This window comes from Pleurodeles waltl, chromosome 2_1, assembly GCF_031143425.1.
Source record: "Pleurodeles waltl isolate 20211129_DDA chromosome 2_1, aPleWal1.hap1.20221129, whole genome shotgun sequence".
NCBI classification, from domain to species: domain Eukaryota; kingdom Metazoa; phylum Chordata; class Amphibia; order Caudata; family Salamandridae; genus Pleurodeles; species Pleurodeles waltl.
Window position 1 is genome coordinate 51,342,652 of NC_090438.1, and position 26,764 is coordinate 51,369,415.

At 47.7% G+C, this 26,764-nt stretch overlaps 1 protein-coding gene across 6 annotated transcripts in view; it reads left to right on the forward strand.

The window, feature by feature from the left end:
* Positions 1–26,764, forward strand: part of EDA (ectodysplasin A) — a 1,298,941-nt gene that overhangs the window by 968,023 nt on the left and 304,154 nt on the right. For all 6 annotated transcript variants that reach the window (XR_011199055.1, XM_069209933.1, XM_069209941.1 and 3 more), the window contains exon 5: positions 21,518–21,549. Coding sequence is in view for 5 of the 6 variants with exons in the window: in XM_069209933.1 (XP_069066034.1) it covers positions 21,518–21,549 (32 nt within the window). In the remaining variant the exon portion in view is untranslated. The remainder of the gene's footprint in view (positions 1–21,517; positions 21,550–26,764) is intronic.

A 26,764-nucleotide genomic window follows, 5' to 3' on the forward strand; every position in this document is an offset into this window, starting at 1 on the left:
GGGGCTTAAAAATCCTCGAGCCAGACCTGGGTTGATTTTGTAGACTACTCAGTGAAAACACTGGATGATTGGATTCATGGCAGTGGTGTAAATGATTATGATGGGCTGTACAATTTATTTGTGAAGGAACACTTGTTAAGTAATTGTTTCAATGATAAACTGCATCAGCATCTGGTAGACCTAGGTCCAATTTCTCCCCAAGAATTGGGAAAGAAGGCGGACCATTGGGTCAAGACTAGGGTGACCAAGACTTCCACAGGGGGTGACCAAAAGAAAGGGGTCACAGAGCCTCCCCAGGGGAAGAGTGTTGAGACATCCAAGGGAAAAAGTAAAGCGTCTTCTATAGGGCCCCAAAAACGTGCTCAGGAGGGAGGGCCCAGAGCCTCTTACAAGGGTAAAAACTCTGATCCCAAAAAGGCCTGGTTTCGTAGCTGTAATCAGCAAGGACACCAAACTGGAGACAAGGCCTGTCCCAAGAAAGGTTCCACTTCTAACTCTACTCCAGCTAACACTGGAATGGCCAGTCTCCAAGTGGGATCAACAGTGTGCCCAGAGCAAATCAGGGTTCACACTGAAGCTACATTAGTCTCTGCGGGTGGGGTGGATTTAGCCACACTGGCTGCCTGGCCCCCTAATATGCAAAAATACAGGCAGCAACTCTTAATTAATGGGACAAGTGTAGAAGACCTGAGGGATACAGGTGCCAGTGTCACCATGGTGACAGAGAAACTGGTTTCCCCTGGTCAATACCTGGCTGGACAAACTTATCCAATCACCAACGCTGACAATCAGACTAAAGTACATCCCATGGCTATGTGTCATGACCACACAAACTTGCCAAGTCAAATCAAAGAAGTGCATGAGAAAAGCAAAGAGATATCATCAGTGGAGACAGCAAAGCCCAAACTGGAAGAAGGTTTGCAGAGTAATCTTGCGCTTATTTCAAAGGAAGAATCAAGAAGAGAAGATCCAAGATGGCCGCTGTGAGTCCTGAAGGTTAGTTACAGTTCTAGTCTTGCAATCGGTTGGTTGCTAGGTTACGAGCTCTCCAGCTGGAAGCCTTGCACTTCAACTGAGGTCTGACAGGAATCAGCTGTGTGGAGAGAGAGCGCGCTTCAGAACAGAAACTCCTGTGAGGTAAAATTACATTTGAAGATTATATTACAGAAAACGGATAAATATTGTCAAGGTTTATTCGAAGAGTTTGATAGTAGACCGTTCCCGTGGAAGTCGGCAAGGCTACAGAGTTAATGTATGAATTAACCTTATGTTTACAAGGTTCTTGTTTAAGATATTAAAGTAAAAAAAAAACGAACTTTAAAAGAGCAAGTATCTACAAATGTCAAGGTTATAAACAAAGGCCAAGTTTAAAGGAGAAACGAACTGTTAACAAATAAGCATTTACAAATTCAATGGTAATAAACCAAAATAGAGTTTAAAAGAGAAACGAACTTAAATAAACAAGCATTTACAACTACAAGTTATCGACAGATGTCGAAGTAAGGAAGGAGAAACTAACTGTAATAAACAAGCATTTACAAATACAAGTTATCAACAAATGTCGAAGTAAGAAAGGAGAAACAAACTTTAACAAACAAGCATTTACAAATACAAGTATTGACAGAAGTCACAATAAGACGGGAGAAATTAAATAACATCAGCTGATTTGAAGAATGCATTATCACCAACTATATATATATATATATATTGCAACATAAAACCAATCTCTAACAAAGGTTGAGAAGTTCTTCCAGAATCAGTAATAAGCATTTTTTTTAAGAAGAGCTATCATTTATAGAGAGAAGCAAGGCTACAGAGAACTCAGGGTGAGTGAAGAAATAATAGAATTAAAGAGAATTAAGTGTTGAGAGTAGAAAGTGAAAAACTGATGTTGTATGTCCCTAGTAATTGCGACTGTGACTCTTGCAGGTGCTGTATCCAATCTTAGATGTGAAGAGGCAGACTGAGTACTGGTGTTCATCATCTCTGTAGCAGTCTCTCTACCATCCCATTCCCCTTTCCCCCTCCGGGGTACTCAGCACGAAGGATTAATATTCGTTGTGAGTAGCTCGGGTCGGGACTGAGGAGTTATCTTCTGCTTCTGAGGAAATCGAATTGAAGTATCCTGACACTATGGTAACTTTAGAGTGGGGAGGGGTCAATGGCCTGAAACAGGTGGTGGTCTCCTCAAATATCCCTGTAGACTGTTTGCTTGGAAATGACCTGGAGTCCTCAGCATGGGCTGAGGTAGAACTCAAAACCCATGCAGCCATGCTGGGTATCCCTGAACTGGTGTGTGTCAAGACAAGGGCACAGTGCAAGGCTCAGGGTGAAAAAGTGGTGTTGGAGCCTGGAAAAAGGGCCCAACCCTCCAAGAGAAAAGGAAAGAAGACTGGGGAACCCGCTTCAACACAACAAGAGAAAGAGAAACTCTCTTCACAGCAAGAAGTTCTGCCCTCTGAGGGAACTGAGCCCATGGAGTTAGAACCTTATCAGGTTGAGCTCCTAGGCCCAGGGGGACCCTCAAGGGAACATTTGTGTAAGGGGCAAGAAACCTGTCCCTCTCTTGAAGGCCTTAGGCAGCAAGCTGCTGAAGAGTCCAAAGGAAAAATAACAGGAACACATAGAGTCTATTGGGAAGATAGACTCCTTTACACTGAGGCAAGAGATCCCAAACCTGGTGCCACTAGGAGAGTGGTAGTGCCTCAGGAGTTTAGGGAGTTCATTCTGACCTTAGCTCATGATATTCCTCTTGCTGGGCATTTGGGACAGACCAAGACGTGGGAGAGATTAGTCAACCACTTCTATTGGCCCAACATGTCCCAGAAGGTCAAGGAGTTTTGTGTCTCCTGTGCCACCTGTCAATCCAGTGGTAAGACAGGCGGACACCCAAATGCCCCCCTCATTCCACTTCCAGTGGTGGGGGTCCCCTTTGAAAGAGTGGGTGTGGACATAGTGGGTCCACTTGAACCTCCCACAGCCTGAGGGAACCAATACATACTAGTAGTAGTGGATCATGCTACTAGATACCCTGAAGCAATTCCCCTTAGGTCGACTACTGCCCCTGCAGTAGCCAAAGCACTCATTGGTATTTTTACCAGAGTGGGATTTCCTAAGAAGGTGGTGTCTGACAGAGGTACCAACTTCATGTCAGCATACCTGAAACATATGTGGAATGAGTGTGGGGTGACTTACAAATTCACCACACCATACCATCCACAAACCAATGGTCTTGTAGAAAGATTTAACAAGACATTGAAAGGCATGATCATGGGGCTCCCTCAAAAGGAGATGGGATGTCCTCTTGCCATGTCTGTTTTTTGCCTACAGAGAGGTGCCTCAGAAGGGAGTTGGGTTTTCCCCCTTTGAACTTCTGTTTGGCCATCCTGTAAGGGGACCACTAGCTCTTGTAAAAGAAGGCTGGGAGAGACCTCTTCATGAGCCTAAACAAGATATAGTGGACTATGTACTAGGCCTACGTTCAAGGATGGCAGAGTACATGGAAAAGGCAAGTAAAAACCTTGAGGCCAGCCAACAACTCCAGAAGATGTGGTATGACCAAAAGGCTGCTATGTTTGAGTTTCAGCCAGGGCAGAAAGTCTGGGTTCTGGAGCCTGTGGCTCCCAGGGCACTTCAGGACAGATGGAGGGGCCCTTACCCAGTGCTAGAGAGGAAGAGTCAGGTCACCTACCTGGTAGACCTAGGCACTAGCAGGACCCCCAAAACGACGAACCATGTTAACTGCCTCAAACTCTTCCATGACAGGGCAGATGTGAATCTGTTGATGGTAACAGATGAGGACCAGGAAGCTGAGAGTTAACCTCTCCCTGATCTCCTCTCCACAGACCCTAAAGATGGCTCAGTTGATGGAGTGATCTATTCAGACACCCTCTATGTCCAACAGCAATCTGATTGTAGGAAGGTCCTGCAACAGTTTGCTGAGCTCTTTTCCCTAACCCCTGGTCAGACACACCTGTGTACCCATGATGTGGACACAGGAGACAGCATGCCTGTCAAAAACAACATTTTCAGACAGTCTGACCAAGTTAAGGAAAGCATCAAGGTGGAAGTCCATAAGATGCTGGAATTGGGAGTCATTGAGCACTCTGACAGCCCCTGGGCTAGCCCAGTGGTCTTAGTCCCCAAACCTCACACCAAAGATGGAAAGAGAGAGATTACGTTTTGTGTGGACTACAGCGGACTTAATTCTGTCACCAAGACAGATGTCCATCCCATTCCAAGGGCAGATGAATTGATAGACAAACTAGGTGCTGCCAGATACTTAAGTACCTTTGACTTGACTGCAGGGTACTGGAAAATAAAAATGGCACCAGGAGCAAAAGAAAAGACAGCATTCTCCACACCTGATGGGCATTATCAGTTTACTGTTATGCCCTTTGGTTTAAAGAATGCCCCTGCCACCTTCCAAAGGTTGGTGAATCAAGTCCTTGCTGGCTTGGAGTCCTTTAGTGCAGCTTATCTTGACGATATTGCTGTCTTTAGCTCCAGCTGGCAGGATCACCTGGTCCACCTGAAGAAGGTTTTGAAGGCCCTGCAAGCAGCAGGCCTCTCTATCAAGGCATCCAAATGTCAGATAGGGCAGGGAACTGTGGTTTACTTGGGACACCTTGTAGGTGAAGGCCAAGTTCAGCCACTCCAGCCCAAGATCCAGACCATTCTGGACTGGGCAGCTCCAAAACCCCAGACTCAGGGCATTCCTTGGCTTGACTGGGTACTACAGGAGGTTTGTGAAGGGATATGGATCCATAGTGACACCCCTCACAGAACTTACCTCCAAGAAAATGCCCAAGAAGGTAAACTGGACTGTAGAATGGCAACAGGCCTTTGACACCCTGAAACAAGCAATGTGCACAGCACCAGTTCTCAAAGCTCCAGATTACTCCAAGCAGTTCATTGTGCAGACTGATGCCTCTGAACATGGGATAGGGGCAGTTTTGTCCCAAATAAATGATGATGGCCTTGACCAGCCTTTTGCTTTCATTAGCAGGAGGTTACTCCCCAGGGAGCAGCGTTGGAGTGCCATTGAGAGGGCGGCCTTTGCTGTGGTTTGGTCCCTGAAGAAGCTGAGACCATACCTCTTTGGTACTCACTTTGTAGTTCAGACTGACCACAGACCTCTCAGATGGCTAATGCAAATGAAAGGTGAAAATCCAAAACTGTTGACGTGGTCCATCTCCCTACAGGGAATGGACTTTATAGTGGAACACAGACCTGGGACTGCCCATGCCAATGCAGATGGCCTTTCCAGGTTCTTCCACTTAGAAAATGAAGACTCTCTTGGGAAAGGTTAGTCTCATCCTCTTTTGTTTGGGGGGGGGGGGTTGTGTAAGGAAATGCCTCCTTGGCATGGTTACCCCCTGACTTTTTGCCTTTGCTGATGCCAAGTTATGATTTGAAAGTGTGCTGAGGCCTGCTAACCAGGCCCCAATCAATCAATCAATCAATCAAAGGCATTTGTATAGCGCACTGCTCACCCGGAGGGTCTCAAGGCGCTGGGGGGGGGGGGGGGGGGGGGAAACGCTACTGCTCGAACAGCCAGGTCTTGAGTTGCTTCCTGAAGGCGAGATGGTCTTGCGTTGTCCGGAGGTGGATGGGGAGGGAGTTCCATGTCTTGGCTGCCAGGTAGGAGAAGGATCTTCCTCCGGCGGTGGCTCTGCGGATGCGGGGGACGGTGGCGAGAGCGAGGCTGGCGGAGCGGAGCTGGCGGGTGGGCTTGTGGAAGGTCAGGCGGCTGTTGAGGAACTTGGGGCCCAGGTCGTGGAGGGCCTTGTGTGCGTGGGTGAGGAGTCGGAACGTGATTCTTTTGTTGACGGGGAGCCAGTGCAGGTCTCTCAGGTGTTCGGAGATGTGGCTGTGTCGGGGGATGTCCAGGATGAGTCGTGCTGAGGCGTTCTGGATCCGTTGGAGTTTCTTCTGGAGTTTGGCGGCGGTGCCGGCGTAGAGGGCGTTCCCGTAGTCCAGCCGACTGGTGACGAGGGCCTGGGTGACCGTCTTCCTGGTCTCGGTGGGGATCCACCGGAAGATCTTTCGAAGCATGCGCAGGGTGTTGAAGCATGAAGATGAGACGGCGTTGACTTGTCTGGTCATCGAGAGGGAGGAGTCCAGGATGAAGCCTAGGTTGCGAGCGTGGTCCGTTGGCTTGGGGGTGGCTCCCAGGGCGGGGGGCCACCAGGAGTCGTCCCAGGCGGATGGTGATGATCCCAGGATGAGGACCTCCGTCTTGTCTGAGTTCAGTTTCAGGCGGCTGTTCTTCATCCATTCGGCGACGTCTTTCATCCCTTCGTGTAGGCTGGCTCTGGCGGCGTCCGGGTCGCTGGTGAGGGAGAGGATCAGCTGGGTGTCGTCGGCGTAGGTGATGATCTTGAGGTTGTGTTGACGTGCGATGGTTGCGAGGGGGCTCATATAGACGTTGAAGAGGGTGGGGCTGAGCGATGACCCTTGTGGAACTCCGCAGATGACTTCGGTGGCCGCTGACCGGAACGGGGGGAGGCGGACTCTCTGGGTTCTTCCGGCGAGGAATGAGGCGATCCACTCCAGGGCCTTCCCCTGGATGCCGGTGTTGTTCAGGCGCTGTACCAGGGTGCGGTGGCAGACAGTGTCGAACGCTGCGGAGAGGTCCAGGAGGATGAGGGCCGCAGTTTCCCCATTGTCCATTAGGGATCTGATGTCGTCTGTGGCTGCGATGAGGGCGGTCTCCGTGCTGTGGTTGGCTCGGAAGCCGGATTGCGAGTGGTCGAGGGATCCGTTGGTCTCGAGGAAGGCAGCTAGCTGTCTGTTGACGGTCTTCTCGATGACTTTGGCAGGAAACGGGAGGAGCGAGATGGGGCGGTAGTTCTTGAGGTCGGAGGGGTCTGCAGTTGGTTTCTTCAGCAGGGCACTGATCTCGGCGTGTTTCCAGCACTCCGGGAAGGTGGCGGTGTTGAAGGAGGCGTTGACGATGTCACGGAGGTGGGGTGCGATGATGTGGTCAGCCGTGTTGAAGATGTGGTGTGGGCAGGGGTCCGTAGGGGATCCGGAGTGGATGGTGTTCATTGTGCGTTTTGTGTCTTCGGTGCTGACTGGGGTCCAGGTGCGGAGGGTGGCGGTGGGGGGCATCGGTTCGGTGGTGGGGTTTGTGGTTGGTGGGCCGAAGCTGTTGTGAATGTTGGCGATCTTGTCGTGGAAGAAGGCTGCGAGGGAGTCGCAGAGGTCTTGCGAGGGAGTGATGTCATTGTTTCCGGCGTCGGGGTTGGAGAGCTCTTTGACGATGCTGAAGAGTTCCTTGCTGTTGTGGGTGTTGTTGTCCAGTCGTTCCTTGAAGGCTGTCTTCTTTGTGGCGCGGATCAGTTGGTGGTGTTTGCGGGTGGCGTGTTTGAGGGCCGTCATGTTGTCTGTGGTCTGGTTGGTGCGCCAGGTGTTCTCCAAGGAGCGGCAGTTCTTCTTGGAGGTGATGAGCTCGTCGGTGAACCAGGAGGCTTTCTTGCTGCTGCGTCTGCTGGGGGGGTTCTTCTTCAGTGGTGCGAGGGCGTCTGCGCAGTTGGCGATCCACTGTGTGAGGTTGTTGGCGGCTTCGTTGGGGTCCGTTGAGCTGGTGGGGGGGTTCTGGCTGAGGAAGGTGGTGAGCTGGTCGCCGGTGATCTTGTTCCAGCTCCTGCGGGGGGTTTGTTGAGGGTGGTGGTGGGTCGTCGTTTTACTGAAGGCCCCAGCACCAGTGTTCTTTCCCTAACCTCTACCCTTGTTTCCACAATTGGCACACCCTGGCATCCAGGTAAGTCCCTTGTAACTGGTACCCCTGGTACCAAGGGCCCTGATGGCAGGGACGGTCTCTAAGGGCTGCAGCATGTCTTATGCCACCCTGGAGACCCCTCACTCAGCACAGACACACTGCTTGCCAGCTTGTGTGTGCTGGTGGGGAGAAAATGACTAAGTCGACATGGCACTCCCCTCAGGGTGCCATGCCAACCTCACACTGCCTATAGGCATAGATAAGTCACCCCTCTAGCAGGCCTTACAGCCCTAAGGCAGGGTGCACTATACCATAGGTGAGGGCATAAGTGCATGAGCACTATGCCCCTACAGTGTCTAAGCAAAACCTTAGACATTGTAAGTGCAGGGTAGCCATAAGAGTATATGGTCTGGGAGTCTGTCATGCACGAACTCCACAGCACCATAATGGCTATACTGAAAACTGGGAAGTTTGGTATCAAACTTCTCAGCACAATAAATGCACACTGATGCCAGTGTACATTTTATTGTAAAATACACCCCAGAGGGCATCTTAGAGATGCCCCCTGAAACCATACCCGACTACCAGTGTGGGCTGACTAGTTTTAGCAGCCTGCCACACACCAGACATGTTGCTGGCCACATGGGGAGAGTGCCTTTGTCACTCTGTGGCTAGTAACAAATCCTGTACTGGGTGGAGGTGCTTCTCACCTCCCTCTGCAGGAACTGTAACACCTGGCGGTGAGCCTCAAAGGCTCACCCCCTTTGGTACAGCACCCCAGGGCACTCCAGCTGGTGGAGTTGCCCGCCCCCTCCGGCCACGGCCCCCCTTTTGGCGGCAAGGCCGGAGGAGATAATGAGAAAAACAAGGAGGAGTCACTGGCCAGTCAGGACAGCCCCTAAGGTGTCCTGAGCTGAGGTGACTCTGACTTTTAGAAATCCTCCATCTTTCAGATGGAGGATTCCCCCAATAGGATTAGGGATGTGCCCCCCTCCCCTCAGGGAGGAGACACAAAGAGGGTGTAGCCATTGGCTACTAAGCCCCCAGACCTAAACACACCCCTAAATCGAGTATTTAGGGGCTCCCAGAACCTAGCAAGATAGATTCCTGCAACCTAAGACGAAGAAGGACTGCTGAGCTGAAAAACCTGCAGAGAAGACGGAGACACCAACTGCTTTGGCCCCAGCTCTACCGGCCTGTCTCTCCCCTTCTAAAGAACTGCTCCAGTGATGCGTTCCACAGGTTCCAGCAACCTCTGAAGCCTCAGAGGACTACCCTGCATCTAAAAGGACCAAGAACTCCTGAGGACAGCGGCTCTGCTCCAAGAAAGAAGCATCTTTGCAACAAAGAAGCAACTTTGAAAGAACACACGTTTCCCGCCGGAAGCGTGAGACTTTGCACTCTGCACCCGACGCCCCCGGCTCGACTTGTGGAGAACCAACGCTACAGGGAGGACTCCCCGGCGACTGCGAGCCCGTGAGTATCCAGAGTTGACCCCCCTGAGCCCCCAAAGCGACGCCTGCAGAGGGAATCCAGAGGCTCCCCCTGACCCCGACTGCCTGCTTCTAAGAACCCGACGCCTGGTAAGGACACTGCACCCGCAGCCCCCAGGACCTGAAGGATCCGACCTCCAGTGCAGGAGCGACCCCCAGGTGGCCCTCTCCCTTGCCCATTTAGTGGCTACCCCGAGGAGCCCCCCCTTGCCTGCCTGCATCGCTGAAGAGACCCCTAGGTCTCCCATTGAACTCCATTGCAAACCCGACGCCTGTTTGCACACTGCACCCGGCCGCCCCTGTGCCGCTGAGGGTGTACTTTTTGTGCTGACTTGTGTCCCCCCCCCCGGTGCCGTACAAAACCCCCCTGGTCTGCCCTCCGAAGACGTGGGTACTTACCTGCTGGCAGACTGGAACCGGGGCACCCCCCTTCTCCATTGAGGCCTATGCGTTTTGGGCACCACTTTGACCTCTGCACCTGACCGGCCCTGAGCTGCTGGTGTGGAAACTTTGGGGTTGCCCTGAACCCACAACGGTGGGCTACCTTGGACCCAACTTTGAACCCTGTAGGCGGTTTACTTACCTGCAAAACTAACAAACACTTACCTCCCCCAGGAACTGTTGAAAATTGCAGTGTCCAGTTTTAAAATAGCTTATTGCCATTTGTGTGAAAACTGTATATGCTATTTTGCTAATTCAAAGTTCCTAAAGTTCCTAAGTGAAATACCTTTCATTTAAAGTATTGTTTGTAAATCTTGAACCTATGGTTCTTAAAATAAACTAAGAAAATATATTTTTATATATAAAAATCTATTGGCCTGGAATTGTCTTTGAGTTTGTGTTCCCCATTTATTGCCTGTGTGTGTACAACAAATGCTTAACACTACCCTCTGATAAGCCTACTGCTCGACCACATTACCACAAAATAGAGCATTAGAATTATCTCTTTTGCCACTATCTTACCTCTAAGGGGAACGCTTGGACTCTGTGCATGCTATTTCTTACTTTGAAATAGTACATACAGAGCCAACTTCCTACATTGGTGGATCAGCGGTGGGGTACAAGACTTTGGGCCTGATTCTAACTTTGGAGGACGGTGTTAAACCGTCCCAAAAGTGGCGGATATACCACTTACCGTATTACGAGTCCATTATATCCTATGGAACTCGTAATACGGTAGGTGGTATATCCGCCACTTTTGGGACGGTTTAACACCGTCCTCCAAAGTTAGAATCAGGCCCTTTGTATTTGCTGGACTACTCAGCCAATACCTGATGAGCCAATTTCCTACACCGCCCCTCTGGCCACTGCCCCCACTTTTGGCGGCAAGGCAGGAGAGGATAATGAGAAAAACAAGGAGGAGTCACCTACCAGTCAGGACAGCCCCTGAGGTGTCCTGAGCTGAGGTGACCCCTGCCTTGAGAAATCCTCCATCTTGAGATTGTAGAATTCCCCCAATAGGATTAGGGATGTGCCCCCCCTCCCCTCAGGGAGGAGGCACAAAGAGGGTGTAGCCACCCTCCAGGACAGTAGCCATTGGCTACTGCCCTCCTGACCTAAACACACCCCTAAATTCAGTATTTAGGGGAGACCCTGAGCCCAGGAAATCAGATTCCTGCAACCTACAACAACAAGAAGTACTGCTGACCGGAAAGCCCTGCAGAGACAACGGAGATGACAACTGATTTGGCCCCAGCCTGGCCGCCCTGTCTCCAGACTCGAACCTGCACTGCAACGCATCCAACAGGGACCAGCTACCTCTGAGGACTCAGAGGACTTCCCTGAATCGAAGGACCAAGAAACTCCAGAGAACAGCGGCACTGTTCACCTACAGCAAACGGTTTTGCAACAAAGAAGCAACTTTTAAAGGCCTCACTCTTCCTGCTGGAAGCGTGAGACTTCACCCTCTGCACCTGACATCCTAGGCTCGAGCTCCAGAGAACCAACACTGCAGAGAGGACTCCCGGCTGCGACCTCATGAGTAACCTGGGATGACTCCCCTGCATCCCCACAGCGACGCATCCAGAGGCTTCCCCTGACCATGACTGCCTGGAACAAAGAACCCAACACTTGAACCAAGCACTGCACCTGCACCCCACAGGACCGAAAGAAACCGAAATCCAGTGCAGGAGTGACCATCAGGCAACCCTCTTCCTAGCCCAGTCAGTGGCTGGCCCGAGAAGCCCCCTGTGCCCTGCCTGCATCGCTAGAGTGACCCCCGGGTCCCTCCATTGATTTCTACAGAAAACTCAACACCTGCTAAGCACACTGCACCCGGCCGTCCCTGTGCCGCTGAGGGTGTGTTTTGTGTGCCTGTTTGTGTCCCCCCCAGTGCTCTACAAAACCCACCTGGTCTGCCCTCCGAGACGCAAGTACTTACCTGTTGGCATAATCAAAAAACACCAAGGCACTCGTGAAATAATAAGAGGTCAAAAGTTAGTGTTCGGATATAATGAAGTCTTCTTCCAATCAATCAAATGCACTGTAGACCGGGAATCATTAGCTTAGATCCAGTTTATTCTTGAGGTGTAATTCTTATATACTGGTAAACAGACAACAGCCAACATGTGTTTCGTCTTGTGAGAGGATAATCTCATTGACTTACTCAGGGCTCAGTGTAATAATCCATTCAATGGTAATAACGATGTGGAAGCGTGCGTTCAGTGTTGCACTTAAGCTTCTCTGTACACGCCGACTAGAGAGTGAGATTCTGCTCTCCCGACACGATACTCTGTGTCCATCCTTTACTGATTCGATTGTGGACAGGAGGTGTATACACACATGCATGTCGTGTGAACGCGAAGCTTAAGTGCAACACTGAATGCACACTTCTGTATTCAGCTTTTAATACTGGATCATTATCAGTTGGAACCTCTTGGGAATCATTCTATTGAATACTTTTGCATCGTTATTACCATTGAATGGATTATTACACTAAGCCCTGAGGAAGTCAATGAGATGATCTTGGTCTTAACAATCTAATAAAAATCTGAAGTGTTTTTGTAAATTGGTCTTGGGGTTTTCTTTTGAGTTTGTGTCCACATTTATTGATACTGTGAGTACAACAAATGCTTAGCACCTCTCCAAGATTGGCCTAACTTCTCGAACAAGCTAACATAAAAATTAGATCATTAGTTAATCTAGTTTTTACCTCTATAAACCAAGGTGGGGTTGCTTGGACTCTGCACAGTGCACATCATTTTTGTACACTATATAGAGTGTCAGCCTCTTACACAATTGCACATATTTACATTTCTTCACATGAGGTGCAATATTGTTTTTTCTTAAGCTCTCTGCATGGGCATCGCTTCACCAGAATGCCACGGGTAGCTAAAGTGACATCGCATACCCTTTGACCTTAATGACATCACAGGAAATTACATCATATTAATTTCCAGGAAGGCTTGTAACATGACCTCAACATTACACTCACGCTTAACTTAGTCCCGAAGGGGCGTAGCAGAAGGCGCTCTTCCTGGACAAAAGAGGCAGAGAAAGCAAAGGTAGAAACCATGGGTGACTAGGAAATCCAGAGAAAATATCTTCAGTGACAGGATTCTTGTATATGAGTTATATGCTTGTATTCACTCATTCACATAAAAGCAATATTATTTTGTTTTTTCTGAGAAGGAAATCTCTGCGTAGTCAGCCTATAATTATGAGAAAATTGAAATGAAAAACATGTGAAAAGACATTTGTACGAAGTATGAGTTGCCTTAGGGGAAAATGCAGGACACAGGGCTTGAAGGAATGGGAGAAATGATGTGCAAACATGTGCATGCACTGTTATGGAGTGCTGGTATTAACAATAAAAAAAATATCCATGGAAGTGTGTGAGCAGTGAAAGGACACTATTTGGTCCACAGTCCATCAAAGGGACAACACACAAAGAAGAAAGTGGAACCCACACACATTAACCAATGAGAACCAAGGAAGTGAGAGTGACTGTGAAGCCAACCAATTGTAAGTAATAGGGAGTCCCTAAGTCCTTTTTAAATTTTTGTTTTGTTAACAAAAGATCTTGCAAGCAACATTGTATGTGCTATCTCAGGCTAGACCTAAAACTGATGATGAAGAAAAAAGAAGTGGACTATGGCCCTCATTACGAGTATGGTGGGTGGAAAAGGCCAGTGCGGTGAACTTCCAATGGCCCTTATTACAGGTTTCCAGCTGGCCCAGTGGGAAACAGCCCACAACATTGACGCCAGCTTGTAATCGAGCCAGCGGCAATGTTGCGGTGCGTAGGGTGCAACAGCACCTGTTGCACTTTTGACTGTCTGCTGAGCAGACAGTGAAATGCGAGATGGGGCTGTCCATGGGGGTCCCTGCACTGCCCATGCAGTTAGAGGTTGATAGTGGCAAAATTAGATAATACTAATGCTCTATTTGTGGTAGTGTGGTCGAGCAGTAGGCTTATCAGAGGGTAGTGTTAAACATTTGTTGTACACACACAGGCAATACATGAGAACACACACTCAAAGACTTAACTCCAGACCAATAGGTTTTTATATAGAAAAATATTCCTTTCTTAATTTATTTTAGAACCACAAGATTCAGAATTAAAGTAAGTACATAAATTGTAAGGTACTTGGCATAGGTAAATATGGAACTTTGAATTAAAAAAGTAATGTACACAGTTTTGGCAAAAATGGCAATAAGCTATTTTAAAGTGGACATGGCAAAATCAACGGATCCTGTGGGAGGTAAGTATTGGTTAGTTTTTCAGGTAAGTAAAGCACTTACAAGTTTAGTCTCCGGGGCATGGGCAGCCCACTGTTGGGGGTTCAAGTTAACCCCAAACACCCAGCACCAGCAACACAGGGCCGGTCAGGTGTAGGTCCCAAATAGCATAGGCACCTATAGAGAATAGGGGTGCTCTGGTTTCACTCTGCTGGCAGATAAGTACCTGCATCCTCGGGGAGCAGACTAGGTGGTGTTTGTAGAGCACTGGGTGGGGGTCACAAACAGGCACACAAAGTACACTCTCAGCGGCCAGGTGCAGTGTGTTAAGTAGGTGTCGGGATTCAGATAGGAATCAAAAGAGCCCCAGGGTCACTCTGGCGATGCAGGCAGGGCACGGGGCTTCTCGGGCCAGCCACCGACTGGGTAAGGAGGGCAGCCACCTGCTAGTCACTACTACACCGGTAGTTGGTTTCTCTCCGGCCTGGAGGCTGCGGGTGCAGTGCTACTTCCAGGCGTCGGGTTCCTTTGTTACCGGGCAGTCGCGGTCAGGGGGAGCCTCTGGATCCTCTCTGCAGGCGTCGCTGTGGGGGTGCAGGGAGGTCAATTCAGGGTGTCCACGTTGTTGGAGTCACATGGGGGTCCTCTCTGCAGTATTGTTTCTTCTGGACACGAGCCGGGGACGTCGGGTGCAGTGTGTTGGGGACTCACTCTTCCGGAGTGAGGCTGGAGTCCCTTTAAAGATGGTGGTTTCTTAGACAGAGCCCCTGTCCACAGAAGTTTCTTGGTCCTTTGGGTGCAGGTCAGTCCTCTGAGTCATCAGAGGTCGCTGGTCCACTGGATGCGTCGCTGTGCAGGTTCTTTGAGTCTGGAGACAGGCTGATAGGGCTGGGGCCAAGCCAGTTGTTGTCTCCGTTGTCTCTGCAGGGCTTTCAGGTCAGCAATCCTTCTTCTTGCTTCAGGTCATCAGGAATCTGGTTTCCTGGGTTCATGCCCCCCCAATACTCAATTTAGGGGGGTGTTTAGGTCTGGGGGACAGTAGCCAATGGCTGCTGTCCTTGAGGGTGGCTACACCCTCTTTGTGCTTCCTCCCTGTGGGGAGGGGGGGCATATCCCTATTCCTATTGGGGGAATCCTCCAAAACAAGATGGAGGATTTCCTAAGGCAGGGGTCACCTCAGCTCAGGACACCTTAGGGGCTGTTCTGACTGGAGGGTGACTCCTCCTTGTTTTTCTCATTATCTTCTCCGGACTTGCCGCCAAAAGTGGGGGCTGTGTCCGGAGGGGCGGGCATCTGCACTAGCTGGAGTGCCCTGGGGTGCTGTAACACCAGGCTTGAGCCTTTGAGGGTCACCGCCAGGTGTTACAGTTCCTGCAGGGGGAGGTGTGAAGCACCCCCACCCAGAACAGGCTTTGTTCCTGGCCACAGAGTGACGTAGGCACTCACACCATGTGGCCAGAAACCCATCTGGATGTGGCAGGCTGGCAGAAACTGGTCAACCTAGCACTAGTAGTTGTACTGGTATACAGGGGGCATCTCTAAGATGCCCTCTGTGTGAATATTTCAATAAATCCCACACTGGCATCAGTGTGGATTTATTGTACTGAGAGGTTTGATACCAAATTTCCCGGTATTCAGTTTAGCCATTATGGAACTGTGGAGTTCGTGTTTGACAAACTCCCAGACCATATACTCTTTATGGCTACCCTGCACTTACAATGTCTAAGAATTGGCTTAGACACTGTAGGGGTGTTAACGCGTCCCTTTATGACTAATTTATTCACTCTGGGACTCGCTTTAGGCCAATGAATCTTTCGACCCTGATTGAAGACACCTTAGGACGAGATAGCTGATCAACATGTCAATCAATATGTCAATAACGTCATCAATATTTATCATAACAAGACAATTCAGATGAATAAGACTCAGAAACCATCATGACCTCTCAGTCATGAATAACCACACCAGTTTAGTACAATTTTGTGATGTTTATTCCCTATTGATTACAATTCTACTAGCAAGTTTATTAGTCTCAAAACCAAGAAACACATTAGCATTGTCGTAATATGGCAACTCGAATAAGATTTCATCAGAGCAAAGATCATGAACATTAGAACATAACACGACGTCAACATAGGTTAGCCTTAGCAGAGTATCGTTAGAGCATTATTCAACAAAGCACAGATTCAGTCATTTGTCTATTTGCGTCCGTTTTAATGAACCCCTTAACTAACCTCGAATTAGCATTGGCATGTTGGGCTTTGTGCAAAACAATTTAGTAACACCAATTTAGAAAACATCTAACTATGGTCTCTGTCAAAAGAAGCACTTGGTACCTAGAAAGAAAAAGCAAACAGACAATTACAATTCGTCATATCATAGTTACCCTCCGTATTGGGTTAGCATACAGACTCAGTCTTCGTCCTCAGGACATTAGTTAATTCGCCATCAGCCAAGAATTCAGCAAAGTTCGGTAACGCAAGGTAAAAGAGTACTTCCCTCATAAGGAGGTAAAGTATAAACGGTCAAGGTAAAAGCAAAGATGGTTTGAAGAACCAAACAGCAAAGTCTCTAGGTAGAGTGACAAAGTGTCTGGGTCATAGCAAAGTTCGCAATAGCATCTCCCCTCTCCGACCCCTATATCTCCCTGTGCCATAGGTTTTTATCCCTTTCCTGTTGTACAGTCCCCTAATTCCTAATTGGTTGCGGTTGGCACCCCACTATCTTCTTCCAATGGGTTTCCAATGAGTTCATCAAAATTGTCACCCCATACCAGTTCTCACGTAGTTTATTGGTTCTTATGATTGACGTCTCCAGCGGGTAGAATGTCCGGTATGATTTCATACTCTCGTGGTCCTTTTTGCATCTTCAGTCAGTGGTTCCATTGTCTGTACCGGTTCAGGTGACCTTGTACCTGTGACTAGTCTACACTGTTGCATTCAGCAAGAATGTTTCCTTGAGCAAACCGAATTTCATGAGAACGGATCTACTACAGTTACACTCATCTTCTAACTTTTGGAAAAGTACGAGTTCATGTCCTTAAGCAAGTCAGCACACTGTACGTTAGAAAAACACATTTAATATGAAACCGGGCAGCTAGGCCTTGACTCATGCTAACTAAGGCCTAATGTTTTATTAGCAGAACTTTAGCATATAGTCCTTAACATTTAGTGTAAAACCATACATTAGCACATTAATTCTACATCATTAGTCAGTTTCATTAATCATTGTATACATTGGCGGCCACTCCCCGTGGGCACATTTTCAAACGCACGTTTAGCAAAACACATTATTACATTTTCTATGCGGCATTATTACGCATTAGTTCATAAACGTTTCATGTTAATTTCTGAGTATATAAGCTACACTCTCTCAGGGGCATAGTGCTCATGCAGCTATGCCCTCACCTGTGGTATAGTGCACCCTGCATTAGGGCTGTAAGGCCTGCTAGAGGGGTGACTTACCTATGCCACAGGCAGTGGGTTGTGGGCATGGCACTCTGAGGGGAGTGCCATGTCGACTTAGTCTTTTTCTCCCCACCAGCACACACAAGGCATTGAGGCAGTGCGCATGTGCTGAGTAAGGGGTCCCTAGGGTGGCATAATACATGCTGCAGCCCTTATAGACCTTCCCTGGCCACAGTGCCCTTGGTACCAGGGGTACCATTTACAAGGGACTTATCTGTGGGCCAGGGCTGTGCAAATTGTGGAGACAAAGGTACAGTTGAGGGAAAGAACGGAAAGAACACTGGTGCTGGGGCCTGGTTAGGCAAAAAGTTAGAGGGTAACCATGCCATCAGAGACATTTTCCTACACATATCAGTCTAGATCATAACTAGAATAACACAAATAACTTTACAGCTCTACTTACAGCCATTTTGTTTGGCAGAGTGACTCTTCACTCACTGGATGTAGTTTTAGGTCACACTTGTATGTAAACAAATTGCTTCATTAAAAAATCCATATTTTTTGTTAATGGTTTTGGATGTTTCAGTAAGATTTGGTGAATTTGTATTTATATATTGAATGTTTTGGATTACCACATAGAAACATTATGTTAATTATTGTTTCGTTTTATTATAGCTGATGTATGTCTGAGTTTCAAATGAGTTAACATTGCTTGCCATCTTTGCTTTGTGACTTGTGATCATTCTATTTCTGGCCAAGCTGGAGCCAATGCTCTTTTTCCTTCTTTCCGATGTGAAGAAATGTTTTATTTTCTTTGTAGTTATTGTGGAATGTTGTTGTTTCAATGACTCTTGCATTCTTTGTAGTTATCATGGAATGTTGTTTCAATCAATAGTCAATTCAAGAGATACCTGCAATTTGCAGTATAGTACATTCTCTTGTTACAGATAGTGTACGTTTGAAGGACTCAGAGAGAAGCTTGTATTGTGAGAAATCCTGAGAACCTTTTGAGTATATACTTGTATCATTTTGTTTTAAGTGGATTGAACAGTTTTTTTAGAAGTACGTGTTGTTGGGTAAAATGTTAAGAGTTGTAGGTTTTTAGAGCAGAACAGAGAAAGAGATTTTAGAGTGCTCTGTCAGAGAGAGGACTTACTTTTCCTTTGTCCTTCCCTTTGAGGCGACCCCACGCTGGTTTGTCCCCTGCTTTATAGGAATTGATCTAATTAGTTGTCTACTAATTGTATCATATGCATTTTGAGTATAAATTGCTGCTAACCTGATTTTTGCCTTCTGTGAACCATTAGCTTGTAATAAACCTTCATGATTTGATACTAAAATATTCTCTGTCTGTTTGTGAGGCTTAATGCGCATCACATAATATTGAATGTATTGATGTGTTGACCTGCTCAGGTGTGGAGCACCAAAATCCTTAGTGGATTAGCACCACTCCCGATTGATCCAGAGAAGCACTTTATGTTTCTCACATTTGCATAAAGGAAAGCCCTAGCAAGTCTGACTGCAGAGGATAGTTACTAACTGTCCTTGGATGATTCGAAATTCACTCCTGAACTAAAAATGTTGCCTTGATTCAATCTGAGTTCCTGATCTTCTATGGTCCCATCTGAATTAATAATAACATACTGACATTCATGAAAGCGGTTGTAGTATCCTAGGAGTGTGAGAATAAGTAGGGCAGTGCCTAACTTTGGTTATGCAGTTTTCATTGTGGGGATGTTAAGAGTTGTGTTTGCAATTTTGATGATTTTTTTTTTTTTTTTTTAGTTTGTGCTCTTTTGTTGCATTTGTTCCCCGCTACACAGCTCCATCATGGTGTTTTCCTTGCAATTATATTTCTGAGTTTCTGTTTGGAGAACTGTGTCTCTGATTAGTGTGCTAACAAAGGAATGATTGGGAATCTGCAAGAAACATTGACATTTTCAATTCATAAACCCTCCTTTTATACCAAACCTGTCAAAGAACCAGAGGTAGGTAGAGCCAGAGGGATGTAGCATAACTAGAGTGAAACATCCAAAGAGACAGAACCCAAAGCATCTGGGCATTTCTAAAATAAGATGGGGTACAATACCTAACCTGGTTCACAAGTTCTGTCCTGCAGTGCCTCATGGGATTGGCCCTGTAGCATCATCATTTATGTGTTAAAATTGTTTTTCAATTTCATATTAGAACTTTGAAGTAAAAAGTACGTTAAAACACGAACCTCAATTGTATATGCAGTCCTATCCTTATTGAATATATGCCTGTTTCTCTAGTCTTGTTCTTCTCTTCACCTGTCCGTGTGGCATCCATGGCTATCTCTCAACCTATTAGATTTTACTATGCCCTTGTAGGAGACAGATAGGCATATATACTACAAATGCGCAGATGAGGGAGAAAGCAACAGAAAGCGCATATGAGCAAGAGAAAGAGCAGCCTCAAACAGTAGTCAGAAAGAAATGCTATGGAAAAGAGGAACAAACAGGGTGGTTAACAATAGATAAACTGTCCGTAGACGTAAGACCAGAGACAGATCACCTGTTATAGATAGAGAAGGGTCTTGTCTCCATGGAGGAACAGGCAGAAGGGCAAGCGTTTAGAGGCTGTAAATATACATGGAAAACAAAAAAAGAAGATCCTATGTAAAGTTAGAACAGATACTGAGAGGCTAATACACTGAGTAACTATGGGAAGAGCCTGCCATTAATGTGGGGCAAGAAGAGAAACACAGATCCTTCGTAAGGATCGAACATAGAAGCAATGATTCCGTTGTTAATGGATGCAAGTCTCTCGTACATGGAAGTGCTAGATGAAAGGGCACGCAGAAAACTTGTGATGATGAATTGGGGACAAAAAAGAGAAGCAGGGTATGCAGTAAGGAAGAACATAGGCAGAGGGTCTGTGATACATGGTGGAATATGGAATCATGGCATAGGGAGTGAATGATCTACCTTACATAAATGAACGTGATCAAGGACAAGTGGAGAGTGATGAGGACTGGGGACAACATGAAAAATAGATCCTCCACATAGGACAAATAGAAGAACAGGACGAATTACAGGCAGAGAGCTTGTCTTCATTGTTGCTTTGTATCTCGTTCACAAATGCCGATGCCTCGAGGCTCCCCAAGGCCGGCTTCAAACAAAATGTTTGTTGAGACAAAGGGGAACCACAGGGCCATTCCCACCCACTGATCCCCAAAGTTGCAAAACTTTGAAGAGAGACTCCAGACAAAATATAGCCGCACTGTGAGTTATGCAGGGAGAAATAAATTCGCACAGAAGACCGGGGGAAGAAGCAAAGAGAAAACAAACCAACCAAGCATTTGCAATGCAAGAGGTCTCGCTTTTGCTTGAGTTAGAGCTATTAGTGTTGTAAACTCCTAACTGGACTTTCCTTGCCACACAAATTACAAGGTAAAAAACACAGTGCGATCGCGCTATGTAAAATGCAGCCGATCGCGCTGAAATTGAAAACGGAAAAACTGAGCGCGATTGCACTATGTAAACCCCAGGGTTATCGCGCTGCGTGGAAAATAAAAATATAAAGTAGTCTGGAAATCATGCTGAAAACATCGAGGCTCGAATGGTTTCAGTAGTTTACCGGTGTTGTGTAGGTGGGCTAAACACCGGAAAAGGCATGACATATGCATGCCTTTCACAAATGAAAGCAAGCGGATTTTAGAAGGCAAGCCCACGAACCAATGAAAGTGACTGACGTGACATGGGCGTGGTTAGAAACCCAAAGACAGATTACAGCATGGGACGCCCATAAAAAGGGGAAAAGACAGAGAATGTGATGATGAAGCAGTAGGGTCAGAAAGAGCAGACAGGGTAGTGATATGATTAATGAGAGGGTAACTAAGTGACGGAAGGAGAGACCATAAACATAATATATAAAATATGATGAGAAACAGAGATTTTCTCTATTCAGAATTAGGGCAGATAAATAGGGACTCATTAGAAGACACAATGCTATCAAGAAGAAATGACAACAGTGATGGACATACAGTGCCTGTTCATGCACACTCCTCAGCTACTTACGGGTTACTTACTGGTAACAAACATGCTTGTCTCATGGATTACATATTGTGACATACTGATAACATGTAATATGCTCCAAAATGATGATTGTTTTCTGCATGCATTGCTGCCAGACACCTGGTAAACTCCATTGGTGCAAGTGTTCTTACATTATTCTCTCGTATGTTGCAGGTGCAGATAAAGCAGCTGCTAGAGTGATTCAGGTACGTAACTGACACTTTCGAAAAAACTGTATTCTTTTGGGGAGAAAAGGCTGTCTTTCAGTGTTTGCACTGATTCCTTAAAGGTGTTTTCTAATGTGGCTCTTTTAACCTTGTCCTTGTATTTAAAGCTCACCCTTCTATAATACACCGATTGAATCAAAAAGCAATCACAAGCCAGCTTTATTAAAAGCAACCAAATTCAGCTTAAATCCACGAACTCTCTTTGTCTTTGCTCATTATGACAAAAAGTATGGAATATCAACACATTCTTCTCTAACTAGACCCAAACCATAACTAACAACTATTCTCTCTCAACAGACTAAATAACCAAAGCCAAAGGCCTTCCTACCACCTCAATATTTGGAGCTTGTTCTAACCTTTCTCCACTACTTATCTGATCAACATCTTCCACTCCAGCCAGCCTACCTTTTATGACAATTAGTCTCTCCTCTTCCTTCAAACCTCTTCTTCTCTCTGTATCCACTCCCTTATCTGAACATTATCAACACCTCTTGTGGGGTGTGGCTAAGCTGCCAAAGATGGCGGGTGCAAAATCAAATCGCTCCGCTGTGGCCCAATAATTTCTCTGACACATCAAGTGTCGGGGGGGGGGGCTCATCGAGGGCCCACGCCAAGCTGAAATAGTTGGGTAACCCACCCGCACCTGACTGAATTTTCAATGGAAAGACCAGTGGACATAGGCAGCGCCAGTGATTGTGGCACAGAGCTGTGCGGCCTACTGTTTGCCTGGGGTTGGCCTCTGCTGTGACACCGGACGCTGATACCGCGTGCTGATGCAGGTGGAGGCTTGGGCGGTGCCCCGGCCACTGACAAGGTGCAGGGAGCATTTTCTGCTCCTCCTGGGCCTCGTGCATCTCCGGGGAGGTGGTGCGCGCCCGACGTTGGTGCTGCGGGGACCTCCGGAGAGGCACGACTGGCCGGCTGGCTCCTCTTCCCCATCTCCCTCTGTGCGCAAGCAACAGCTGTGGGCACCAATGAAAGCAACAGACTGAAGGGAGAGGGCCTGGGGTATTGGCCCTTTCCACGCACACTTCCTGTGGTGGCATGGTCACAGACTACAGCGACCATTACTAACCCCCCGGGGAGCTTGGTTGACTGTTGTGGCCACCCAGCTGCGCTCCGGAGAGCCTGCCACGCAACTCCATGGAGGATGCGGCAATCTGTAAAGGTCAGTGCCACTGGGGTCCTGTGACGGCTGAGAGGAGGCCATGCACACGTTTGCCCCAAGGCTCTTTATAATAATCAAGTTCTATCAGAAGATGTTATAAAACCGTACTTCTCCCGCCTGGCTGGGGGAACTAACCGCTGTGGTGCGGTGTGCGGGTTTGGTGTGGCATGGTGCGTTGGACGGCCACAGGCCTTGCCCGAATGGAAGACAGTGATTTAAGGTGTGCCTTGGCAGCAGAGGATTGAGAGTGCGGATAGTGGTGGCTGCAGCCCTTACCTGTGATGGCCAGATTTTGCTTGGCACGAACACTACATGCTGAGAGCACAGAGACACCCACAGCACTTCAGGTGGACCTACCCCACTCCTTCACAGGCATCCAACAGCCTTACCTATATAAGTGCCTGGGCTGGTACCTGCCCCTATGACAACATACTTAGTATCAATGAATAAGAGGAAGTCCATAATCAGACAATCTCAGGCTACACAGGACACCCCATACCCCCAAGCGCATGAAATGGAGGCCACAGGGGTAGCGGACAAAATTTAGTCTTGCATGCAACTCCAGTTTGATAAAAACCTGGCGGCTATATTTGGCTGCCAGAGTACATGAAGTGGAGAAGGGGTATGAGGAGGTTCACCCAGTGCAGGAAGTCCTCGTGCGACAGGTTGAAGCTTTGGTGGACTGAGTACGCATTTTGGAATATCAGGCAGAAGATGCAGGAGGCCGCACCAGTCACTCAGTGGGTTTCCTAGAAGGCAACGAGGGAGATGATATGGTGACCTATCTTGAGAACTGGATTAAATCAGTTGTGGCCTGACCCACCTCACTCCTTTTTTCATGCTGGAACGAGCCCATAGAGTACCCGCTAGGCCTCCAGCTCCCGTAGGTAACCACGCACTGTGGTTGCTAAACTGCTTCATTTCTGAGATCAGGAAGGCCCTTACCAATCGGGGAATGGTAAAGTACCTATGTTTCCTAACTCTACAGCCGCGGTCCAGACTAAAAAGGCTTCATACACTGCAGTTAAAATACTGCTCAGGGACAAAGGCATGCAATACACTCTAATATTTCCCACCAAATTAAATTAAAAGATAAGACACACTTTTGTGATAACCTCCAAGAAGCGAGGGACTGGCTCGAAAATTACAAAGTTGGGACCCCTTGGATTGGGCATGTTGAGCAAAAGAATGATGGAGGACCTGGCCTGGCATTTCGGGCTGGACTGTTCCCATGTGGAACAGGTGCAAGACTGATTTGCATATGGCTGGGTCCAAACTGGGGTGGCATGGTGAGCAAAAGAACGATGGATTTAACCCAGATCTGTGACTGGGGGAGAGTGTTTGCATTGTTCTGCACTCCGTCCATCATCCTTTTGTGTTGTTAAAGTTGCCCTAAGTGGGAAGGGTATTCCCAGACTTGGGTCCCTTGCTCACTGTGCCACTGGATGAAAGCTAGCCTGGCTGATGAAGGGTAATACCCTGAAACCGGTCCCAGGATGCTTGTTTCCGGTCCAGGGATGACCTGGCCTGGCAATTCGGGCTAGACTGTTCCCATGTGGAACAGGGTCAAGACTGATTTGCATGTGGCTGGGTCCAAACTGGGGTGGCATGGTGAGCAAAAGAACGATGGATTTAACCCAGATCTGTGACTGGGGGTGAGTGTTTGCATTGTTCAGCACTCCGTCCATCATCCTTTTGTGTTGTTAAAGTTGCCCTAAGTGGGAAGGATATGCCCAGACTTGGGTCCCTTGCTCACTGTGCCACTGGATTCAAGCTAACCTGGCTGATGAAGGGTGATACCCTGAAACTGGTCCCAGGATACTTGTTTCCGGTCTAGGGAGGACCTGGCCTGGCATTTCGGGCTGGACTGTTCCCATGTGGAACAGGGTCAAGACTGATTTGCATATGACTGGGTCCAAACCGGGGTGGCATGGTGAGCAAAAGAACGATGGATTTAACCCGGATCTGTGACTTGGGCTGAGTGTTTGCATTGTTCAGCACTCCGTCCATCATCCTTTTGTGTTGCTAAAGTTGCCCTAAGTGGGAAGGGTATGCCCAGACGTGGGTCCCTTGCTCACTGTGCCACTGGATTCAAGCTAGTCTGGCTGATGAAGGATGATACCCTGAAACCGGTCCCAGGATGCTTGTTTCCGGTTCATGGAGTACCTGGCCTGGCAGTTGGGGCTGGACTGTTCCCATGTGGAATAGGGTCAAGACTGATTTGCATATGGCTGGGTCCAAACTGGGGTGGCACGGTGAGCAAAAGAACAATGGATTTAACCCAGATCTGTGACTGGGGGTGAGTGTTTGCGTGGTTCAGCACTCCGTCCAGCATCCTTTTGTGTTGCTAAAGTTGCCCTAAGTGGGAAGGGTATGCCCAGACGTGGGTCCCTTGCTCACTGTGCCACTGGATTCAAGCTAGCCTGGCTGATGAAGGGTAATACCCTGAAACCGGTCCCAGGATGCTTGTTTCCGGTCCAGGGAGGACCTGGCATGGCAGTTCGGCCTAGACTGTTCTGATGTGGAACAGGGTCAAGACTGATTTGCATATGGCTGGGTCCAAACTGGGGTGGCATGGTGAGCAAAAGAACAATGGATTTAACCCAGATCTGTGACTGGGAGTGTTTGCATTGTTCAGCACTCCGTCCATCATCCTTTTGTGTTGCTATAGTCCACGTCCTGTACCATCCAGATATATAGAACCAACCCAATGCTGTGCCCATGTCATAGGACTTTGAAAAGGCGTTTGGTTCCATTAGATGGAATTTCCTAACTATGGTCTTACACAAGATGGTCCTAGGGGAGTGGGATGGATTAAATGAATTACACTGCTTTACACTAACCCGACCGTGAGAGTCAGGATGGGGAGCACGACCTCCTCCAAATATGAGATTCATAGAGGGACAAGACAAGGCTACCCCCTATCGCCCTTACTATTCCCCCTAACGATACAACCCCTAACTGCGCTGTTCTGCAATGAAGGTGATGGAGAAGGTATAGTAATAGATGGATTCCAGCACATTATCTCGCTGTATGCAAATGACCATGTATAGTAATAGCACACGGCATGAGATGGGGACGTACAGCAGTGGCACGTCATGAGGAATTTCGGGCGGTATCAGCCAGTGATTAAACCGCGCTAACACCTGTCTATTCCCATTTATCGGAGGTATCCCACACCCACATGATCTGCCTGAGCGTCTAAGATGGGATACTTTCTCTTTTAAATACTTGGGTATTTATGTCTATCGTTCAATAGACGATCTAAGTGAAAGGAAATTCGGGATGGAGTATTGGTCCCTTTGCTGTGACTAAAATGGTAGCTCTCCCTCACCTTTTGTATTTTTTTGTAAAACTTCTGATAAATATCTTTGTCACTTGGTTTAGACAAATAGATGTACTACTGCATGATCTGATATGGGACGGAGGTAAACACAGGGTTTTACTTAAGATTTTACGGCACCCACTCGATGAAGACGGCTTTGAGGTGCCGGACTTTGAGCTATATTACATGGCTGCACAGTTACAATGGATCACGAAGTGGCTGGATGATTTTCACAGTAGTTCTTTAGATCATATAGGCTTAGCTCCTCATCGAGATCTTCTACTGCCAAAATTGCTCAATCAGCATGTAAATATCCTGCATCCCACCATCCTCCTGAAGGTGGCATTGTACACCTGGAAGATGCCAAGTGAGAAACCGGAATGCAGTTACATACGCCCCTGGGTTCCCACTGGTTGCTCTCCCACATGGTAACCCAGCTAATCCTGTTCGCCCCGGCTAACCTGGCCGCCTGGATGACTGCAGGATTGGAATTGGTGGGAGACTGTTTCCAGATGGGGATGCTCATGCCCTGGCGATGTCATGGAACAATATTCATTACCCAGTGGTACATTTTTGAATTATGAAGCCTTACGTCGAGCACTCGTAGACCTATGGTATTGTGGAAGGGAAGAGTCCAAGACACATGATACTCTAAGGTTACTGCTGACGATGGGCAACTCTCACCAAGTCACTTGGTTTTG